Here is a 9,663-nt window from a genome sequence, read left to right as displayed (position 1 = left end):
ATAATTGTTCAAAAGATACAACTGTCTATCAAGAGACAGAACTATTGTTTAATTTGAGTATCAATTTATCATTCATCACTCAACAATTTTAAACATATTATATAGAATATAAATCTATAATTTATTATTCAAACCTTCCATTTTATCAATAAAATAATATGCCTCAAAGTTCCAAAATATCAATTATTTTTCAACACAATCTTATCGTTTGGGTTTTTATAAATTATACTTCAGTTCTTTCAAAAATTTAAAATTTATGATTCATCTCTTACTCTCTTAAAACTATTTTTTGATAGGAAAATAAGAGAGCTAACTTTTTAATAAATTTATACTCCACCCTCTTAAATTAATAATGGTGATCACCTACATGTTATGAGCACACTGTTAGCCCAAAACATGTCGATGTTGGGGTATCTATTTAGTTAATTTAGTTTAATGAGCTTTCTAATCGCTTTTGGATTTTCCGTCTATTGACTTTGGAAGATTCATGTTCATGCAACTAAGGAATTCCTCAAGTCTGTTGAGAAGAATGTGACTTGTCACCGGCTTGTTTAGCAAGTTGACTCATCCTAGGTTGATGTAAATCGTGATTCTGTGCTAACTTTGTCGGATCATTCGATCTTTCCCGATGGTAAACTTAGCTTGCTGATCTCATGTTGTACTTATCAATGTGAAGGGATGACTCCTATAGACTAAGGAAGGCATGACTATGTAATCCTATTCAACTGAGCTTAATTGAATAGTTTTATAGCTTCCTTCCATCTTATCATTGTGAGAACAAAGTACTACTTGAGGACTTTTACTAGAATGCAGATGACAATATATTCTCCTACTACAGGTTTGGAAGTAAGGAAAGGATTAGGGAGTGGCTCTCAATGTGTAATGATCTGTTTGGAAATTAGTATATCTTATATTACTTTGTGTAGGCTAGAAGTGGACTAAGAAGTAGCTCTCATTGATATATTGATGTGGGAAATATTCAACAGTTTGGAAAGACTTAAAGACATGCTTGCAGTTTTCATCATTTTTGTTTTCCTAGAATTTACTTAGCTGAGTATTAGTTTAACCTATAGCTGAGTATTAGTTTAACCTACATTAACATTAGTTTAAATATACCAAAGGTTCCATTAGTTTTTTACATGGTTGTACTTTTTTTTTCAGTTCTTAATGGTGAACCATGTATAATTGTTGAGATAAAGGTAGATTTCTTTGTATGTCCCCAAATTTTTTTATTAGATACGTGGTAGACAACCATGAAATTGATAAAGAATTTATTATGGAAATAAAGTTAAGTAAAACGTGGAAAAAAGATTAAATTATAAGTTTTGAAAAGTTTAGGGATTAAAATGAAAATATGACCCAAATGAAAAAAGTAAGTTATTGGTGATGAATTGACATATATAATAATAGGTGGGGATATGTATTTGGTAAGATGGAAATTTTTTTTAAGACTAAATTGAAAAGATGGGAAAATATAAAGACTAAGTTATAAATTTTCAATTTTATTGAAAAAAGGGGAAATATGTAATTTTGTGTTGGTGTGTGTTTTGTAGGTGATTGTATTGTTGCTACATTTAGGAGGGATGTTCAAACGATTAACTGAACCGAACTAGTATTAATTTAATTAATCAAATTTTTTTATTTTTAACTGTTACCTGAACCAAAATTTTTTAAAAAATATTAACCGAGCCGGAATTTATATGTTTATTTTTTTTGTTAAAACAAGTATAAAAAGTATAAATAAATAAATAAATTGATAATGTTCATTGACCGAATTAACCGAATCAAAATTACATATAATTTGTATTATTAATTATTAATTCGGTTAATTACTTGATTTCGAACTGAATTAATCAATAACCGAACTTCTAAAAAATCACTAACCAACCTCCGACCGAATTAACTCGATTAATCAAATTAGATCAGACCGATAGATTAACTCGATTTTAACTGAATTTTAAATACCCTAATATTTAGGCATGATGTATTGTTTTTTTATGTCTAACTTGGTTTGTCATCCTTTATGAGATTCAATAAAACCTATATATTAGCTGAGGAAAAATATATATTAATCTTTGTAGACTTCGTCCTTCCGAAGTAATGAAATGGCATTTTAGTAATAATAAAAAAAAGCCAAGTAGTTATTACTATACATTACTATCAAACTTTTGCTACATTGCCACTTTAATTTGTTTTTGGAAGAGTTATTTTTTTAATCATCATTTATTCATTATAATGGCTAGAAGAACAGCAAGAGTACAAGAGTGATCGTTCCAAACAGACCACAGACATCAACACCAAACGAAAGGGAAAAAGAACAAATACAACACATATCTCAGACCATTTAACACTGCTAATTAATTATCGTAACTTGCCTATCAATTTGCTCGAAAATTAGTCAAGCACTAAAACCATATATATATATAGGTAGAGAAATGTCCATTACATGAACTTACATAACAGGATACGAAGCTTTCATGGCGATACCACATAAGCCACCTGGTGTATTCACGTCCCTTTGAATCCTAATATATCCTTTTTCACCCCAAGTTTCTCCCCATGAATTCTTAACCAGCCAGTAGTTTAAACCTTCTTCACTTGTCCCGTATCCGACAACGGTGACTGCATGGGAGAGAGCATTGCCACAATCTCCGGTAAACACTCCCCCACTGTAAAACCTAAAGTCTTGTCCATGGCCTTCGATTGCAACTGAGACAGGTTGACTTGCGACGACCTTAAGCAACGCTTCTTCGTCGTTTTCAGGCACCATTTGATATTCATTGATGGTGGCGACTTTGTTGATCTGTTTCTCGGTGTCGCAAGTTTCTTGCGTTTCTTGATATGGGTAACTTTCTTCAGTAGTTATTCCTTGGTTTCGGATAATGTATTCGAAAGCATTTACCATTAGTCCACCATCGCAACCTCTGTTTCCATCTATGCTGCAATCCAACAATTGTTGTTCAGATAATGAGATTAAACTACCTGTTTTGATTTGGACTATCCCTTCAATGGCTGCCACTGCTGAAAATGCCCAACAACATCCTGCAAAGTAAACCAACAATAACCCGTTGTTAAGTATAAAACAATAATTACTGTAAAAAATAAATGAATGCTTCTTAGCTGAGCAATATTTATAAAATATTTTATAGGAGTTCGGTTAGCATACTAGCATATTTTACGAAATAACTAAATAGTAACATGATTGTTAAAAAGTAAATAAATCTTATTAAGTAAAATTAATTTTTATATATTAAATCAAAAAGTAAATAAGTCATTTTTGTTAAAAAATTAATTAATTTGTATTATTAAAAACTAACGTAACCAAATAATTACACATGGCTTACTATGTATGTTGATATATAATGACCAATTTTTCATAATAAAAATGAATGAAATTTTAAGAGAATGACGATTTTGCTATTTGATTTACATGCAAGGATTTATTTGCCCATATTTTGAGTAGAGAGGACAAAATATAATTCGACTCTTAATATAAGAGCATCTATAAACTTTTACCTCTTTTATTTAAAAATAAATTTTTTAAATATTATAATTATAAATTTATTGAATTTTTTAATTTATTCATCATTATGCATACATCAATGTTAAAGTAAGTTTGTATTTTCTTACCACTTTATATGATATATATTTTAATTTAGAATCGATCCAATATTTCTATCATATCATTTAAAAAATAATTTTTTTCAAAAAATATATAGAAGGATAGAAAGATTTGTATATATTTAGTAATTTGACATTTTTAATTTACTTAAACCTTGACTAATATTATTTATGTTAATACAACATCACATATGATGGTTGAATTAAGTAAATATATTGTAGATAATTATTTCTTTTCTACGACGATGTAAAATTAACTTAGGGTGAGTTTGCATAGACGATTGACTGCGATGTGTTTATCTTACTTTTTATCTCATGTTACAGTATTGCTACAGTATTTAATCTCACCGCCACCGCTGATTTTACAGTAACCGCAAATAAACGTATCACCCATCCAAACCCACCATTAGTTTTATAGTAGTATAAGTGAATTCCCTACATATATATATACATTAGATTATGAGATATCTATGATGTCGATGAAAAATATTTATGTACAAAAATATATTAATTAAAATTTTATATAATATTAAATAAAATTTTGATTGAAATGATAAAATTGAAGGTTTAAAAATTAATACCTTAAACTTAAATCCCATCATGTGTGATTTTAATGATTTTATATATAAAAAACTCTCATAATTATACAATTTAGATTGTAAAAAGAATGACTTTTTAATTAGTTTCCAGTTACATTTGTGTTCGATTGATTTGTAATGCTAACTTAATCAATAGTTGTATGTAAATTGATACTTACCACATTGACCTTGAAACTTAACCGGAGTGACAGCACCTTGGGCCCTCCAATCCAAGTTTGTTGGAGCATCTGAGACGTTTTCATACATAAAAGATGTTGATTCGGACATTGTGGGATTGGCTTGCATCCTGTATCCAGTATGGGCTGCAAGGAATTCATCTTGATTCATGTCTGCAAATTCATTGAGACTTAACTTAAAACTCCTATTTCCGCCATTGTTGAAGTTCTCAATATATTCCAAGTTTTCCTTGAATGTATTAAGACGCTTCTCCTTCTCTAATTTGCTCTCATATTTTCGATTATAATCAACCATCCATTGCTCATGTTTGTCAACAACGAAGGTTTCATGGATTGTTCGGGACATGGCAAGAGATGCCAATGTCCCAAAAATTAAAAACAAAAAGACATGGATTAAACTCATCATTGTTTGGCAGAGATACTACACTAATTGAAAGGTTTTTTCTCTTTGCTAATTGCTAAGTTGTGAATATCTAGCACTCAATGAATCTATATATACTACAAAATTTGATTAAAATGAATATTTTTAATTAAGTCATCTTATGAAAAATCCAAATAAAAGGCCAATAAAATATTTTATTTAAATAAATATTTTTAATTGATTAACCCTTCTACAAGTTTGTTTGTCTTTGTTTTTTTTTTCTTCCTTGAGTTGAAAATTAGTGTAGTGGAACACAATTTTGGAAAACACTCAGATGTACTATTATGTTAAGGGTCAATTACACTAATAGTCACTCAATTGTTAATAAATTTCTTTTTTAGTTACTCAACTATGAAAATTTATAAAATGGTCACTCAACTATTCAATTTTGATTTTTTTTCCTATCACCAGCTGGCTAATTGGCATAATAACAATTTTAACCGTCAACATTTAAACATTATTATTAGACCAATAAAAAAGTCCACATTTAACTTTCATGAGTTAACAACAACTAACAAGGGAGTAACTAAAATATTTAATTTAAAAAAGTTAAGTGATTAAATAAAAAAAAATAATAGTTGGGTGACTAAAATAGAACCAAGTGCATAGTTGAATGACTATACTTTTACTTTACCCATTGTCCATAGTTACTAACTTTCAAAATTGACATGGATTAAATTGCTTAATTTTTTAGAGGGACCAACTTGCTCAATTTCTTCTAAACAAATGTAATTTTTATTATTTTTTTAAAAATCTCAAAAATAAATTTAAAATGATTTTTTTTTAAAAATAAAACCAATTTGATTAAAGTGTTGCAATTGATAAGGGGAAATCTCATTACCTTCGCCTACAATTATTTTAAACATAGGTTAACACGTAATTTGAGGAGGAACTGGGAGAAAAACTTATTAAACCAGAGTTAAATATTCATCCCTTTGTCGAAATCATTTTTTATTTGAAAAACGGGAGTCGACTTAAAAACAAAAATGGAGTCGCCACCGATCTTTTTTCGAGGTGTGATCGGATCACCTTGAGATTGATCATTTTAATAAAATATTTTGATTTATTAAAACAAAGATTTTGCGTCTATGAAATTCGAGAAAAAGGGTTCGGAAGTCCGTTATGCATCAGGAAGGGTTAGCACCCTCGTAACGCCCAAAATTGGTACCAATTCATTAATTAATGCCCTAACGTTGAAAATTTGAAAAAAATGTTAAAATACGATCCCTTTAAAAATGTGCGAACAACTCGAATTGGATTTTAAGATTCTCCTATTCCGAAAGAACAAAATATCACGTCCAATACGTTAGGATGTGACATTTTAAACCCTCGAAACGAAGATCCTCTCAAGGTTTACAAAACTGATGCCTCGAAAAAAGGATATTCAGTTATTTGGTCAAACAGAAAATCGACACCCAGCACATTAGGGTACTATTTCCCGAATTTTCAGATACAAAATATTGCCTTGTTTTTTAATTTAAGAAAGCACAGACGGAATTTTAAAAGGATACTTGGTTATTTGGTCAAACGGAAAATCGAAACCTAGCTCGTTAGGGCATAATCTTCTCGAAGATGCCGAATACCGAGTATTGCCTTATTTTGAAAACTTTTGAATAAAATGATTTTAAAACTTAAATGATATTAAAACACGACTTTTTAAGCAAATAAAATGCGATGGAACAATAATGTACAACGCAAAGTAATAATTCATAATATTAGTAAAAAAGACGACCTTTTTGTCATGAGCTCGTATCATTCGTTTTCTGGTGCATTGGAACATGACGGATAAATTTCAACCTTCTTTTTAAATTCAACTGACTATATCAGGATTGGATTTAGTTCTGACAAGACTCGGAGAAAAGGAATCTCGGCCTCAATAGGCAAAATCACTTCCATAAATCAATGAGGAAGGTGTTGCCCCGACGAATGTCCTGACCGATGTTCGATAAGCATAGAGGGTGAATGGTGACTTCTTATACCAATATTTACAAGTCTCGGTCATTTTTCCCACTATCTTTTTTCCTTTTTTTTTCTTCTTCTTCTTTTTTTTTGCCGCCTTTGCACGCCATTCATTTTGAGGCTATATGGTGTTCGGTCTTAAACATACTGCAATCATTTAATATTGTGCAGTTGTGCATAATCCTTTCTGGAAATTTTTGGTCGACATTTTCTCTTTTTTTTTGATAACTATTGACCTTTGTAATATTGGCATATGAAGCGACCTTCACCCACTTCGCGAAGTAATCGACGATCACCAAGATGAATCAATGAATATTAACGAGAATGTCCTGATAACATCCATGCCCCACATATAGAAAATCTGTGAAGAAATAGAGATGGCACATAAGTCTTGTCTTCCTCCATTTGGCATTTACGGCATAACTGATACAATCATCTTATCTGGTGGATCAACAGTACCCGAACCTCATGATTAACCTGGCTAACATAAAACCATTAGCACGTGTCTTTCGAGCACCCTATAGCATCCTCACGTTTTAGTAGCCTAGGCATATATTGATGTGATCATGCGAAAATATCTTTGAATTGGGAATAACCCAATGATGTCTCGCTTTGTCTTTGTGGTGAGCTAGGCTTCGACCTTCACCTCTTTCTTAGGCTCGCAATGTCCACTGACCCTTTGTAGTGTAGGATCTATTTTTCATCCTGTTCTACCATTCTTAGCAAATCAGGATATTGGCTACGATCTCTGTCATCTTCAAAGTCTTGAGATCCGTTTAAACACATATCTCACCCCAAAAGGGAGTTAGTTACAACGTTGCTCATGTCGTTGATATCTGGGGACCTATTATAGGTACAAAGGCATATTTCCAAAGAATAAATGATTCTAAGGATGATTATTTGTATGATATGATCATGAATGAAGAATAAAAGAATATTTAAAAGACAGTCCAAAAAACAAAAGAATGTATACTATGAAATGGAAAAAATGAAAGAATATTTGCTCAACAAGGTGCATTTTATTGAAATAAAAATTCTGGACACAAGCCTATGTCACAAAAGGATTCTTATTGCCTCTAGGCTTAAAGCAACAAGCGCATTTTGAATATTACTCTAGATTAGCTCTAAAAATACAGGGATTTCTTCCACAGTCCCATTGTTCAAAACACTCCCAAGTATGCAAGGATTTGGAAACTTTTAGTCCCCGATTCTCTCTTCGGATATGTCATTCAGATTCACTGATATTCCTTCCTCATATTCTCGACTATCACGATTACCCCATTATCAGTATGATTGGGTAACGGATTTTCTACGCTAAGTGCATCATCAAATTTCACAACACCCATTTTGATGAGCCTTTTGACTACCCTTTTAAAAGAGGTGCAGTTCTCTATCGAGTGTCCCGTGACTCCTGCATGATATTTACATTTGGCACTTGCATCGTACCACTTGGGGTATAGGGGTTGCAACGGTCTTAAGTAGAAAGGGGATACAACATGTGCATCGAATAGACTTTTATACAGCTCCTGATACGTTATTGGAATAAGAGTAAACTCGAGCTTCTCCGTGTTTTGCTGTGTATTGGGCTGTTGTCTTGACGAAGTTTGCTGGCCTGTGACCATCGTTCTTGGTTGATTACCGTGATTGGTTTTGGATAACCTCCGCTTACATTGCTAACCTCGTTTTCTCTCTTTTTTGGGGCTGACCTCCTAGTGCTTTCCCCAGCCTCTATTTTTCCACACCTTATCGTATTCTCTATCATTTTACCGGACATCACTATGTTCGCGAAACTCTTAGTTGCACTGCCCAGCATGTGATTAATGAAGGGTGCTTTCAAAGTATTAATGAAGAACGTGGTCGTTTCTTTTTCCAGCAGTGCTGGTTAGACTTGTGTAGCAACTTCCCTCCATCTCTGGGCATATTGCACGAAACTTTCACTTAATTTTTTCTCCATATTCTATAACGTGATCCTGTCAGGCGCTATGATCATCACATGGCTGTACTGCTTCATGAAGGTCTGTGCTAAGCCCCTTCATGATTTGATTTGGGTGCGATTCAGCTGATTGTACCATTTGGTCATAGCCCCAGTCAAACTGTCCGAAAAACAGTGAACTAACAACTAATCATTGTTGACATGGCCAGTCATCCTCCAACAAAACATCATGATGTGGGCCTCAAGGCAGCTGGTTCCATTGTATTTCTCAAACTCTAGCATTTTGAACTTCAAAGGGAGCACTTGATCCGGAACCAAACTTAACTCCTTAGCATCTATTCCACAATCATAATCAGCACTTTTCAGCGCCTTGAACTTCTGTTCTAGCTATTTGTATCGGCCTTTCAGCTGCTTTAGGAGTTCTCCTTTTGCCCTTTCCACCTCTGTCATGTCATCCAAATCAGGGACACCGAGATTTTTTGGATTGTCTCCGGTGCCTGAGCCTGTCGAGAAGTATGTTAATGCCGAAACACCGGCTTGATGCTGAGGACTGATATTGACAGACACCCTTAGTGGATATGAATTGGGCTGCACTGGGGTGTTTGTTGAGGCAAAACCCAGTGGGTAGACAGGGTCCTCACTGTCATCCCCAGGGTTAACCATAGGGCTCTTCCCTTTTCATGGCCCTCAAAGCTGTAACTGGGTTAACTAATTCATCATGTTCTTCTGCGATTTTAGCATCTGATCTTTCATATCCTGCTGAATCTTGGCCAGTTGCTCTTCCATCTGTGTTTGTAGCCGATCCTGCAGTTCATTCTGCATTTGTTTCAGTTTTTCCAGCTTTTGATCCATAACTCTAGTTTTTCTCCGTATGTAGTAGTGATGTTCCAGGGTAACTATAACATGATTTCTAATTAATTAGGGTTCTTTCGTGAAGTTTAGTGCACATAATGC

General features: G+C 32.9%; 1 protein-coding gene across 1 annotated transcript; it reads right to left on the bottom strand.

Annotated features, from left to right (window-relative positions):
- Positions 1 to 2,226: 2,226 nt before the first annotated feature.
- On the bottom strand, positions 2,227 to 4,835 carry LOC107949359 (ervatamin-B). The gene is made up of 2 exons (XM_016884053.2): positions 4,379 to 4,835; positions 2,227 to 3,042 (listed from the first exon to the last, which is right to left on the bottom strand). The coding sequence occupies exons 1-2, from the start codon at positions 4,800 to 4,802 to the stop codon at positions 2,453 to 2,455; spliced, it is 1,014 nt and encodes a 337-aa protein (XP_016739542.1). The 5' UTR covers positions 4,803 to 4,835; the 3' UTR covers positions 2,227 to 2,452.
- Between the last annotated feature and the right edge of the window lie 4,828 nt (positions 4,836 to 9,663).

This window comes from Gossypium hirsutum, chromosome A04 (assembly GCF_007990345.1).
Source record: "Gossypium hirsutum isolate 1008001.06 chromosome A04, Gossypium_hirsutum_v2.1, whole genome shotgun sequence".
NCBI lineage: Eukaryota > Viridiplantae > Streptophyta > Magnoliopsida > Malvales > Malvaceae > Gossypium > Gossypium hirsutum.
This window is presented reverse-complemented; position numbering and strand designations above follow the sequence as displayed.

Coding starts and splice junctions, on each gene's coding strand:
- LOC107949359 (XM_016884053.2), bottom strand. CDS start 4,802: ATGATGAGTTTAATCCATGTCTTTTTGTTTTTAATTTTTGGGACATTG. Junction 3,043..4,378: donor TAAGTTTCAAGGTCAATGTG/GTAAGTATCAAT, acceptor TTTACTTTGCAG/GATGTTGTTGGGCATTTTCA.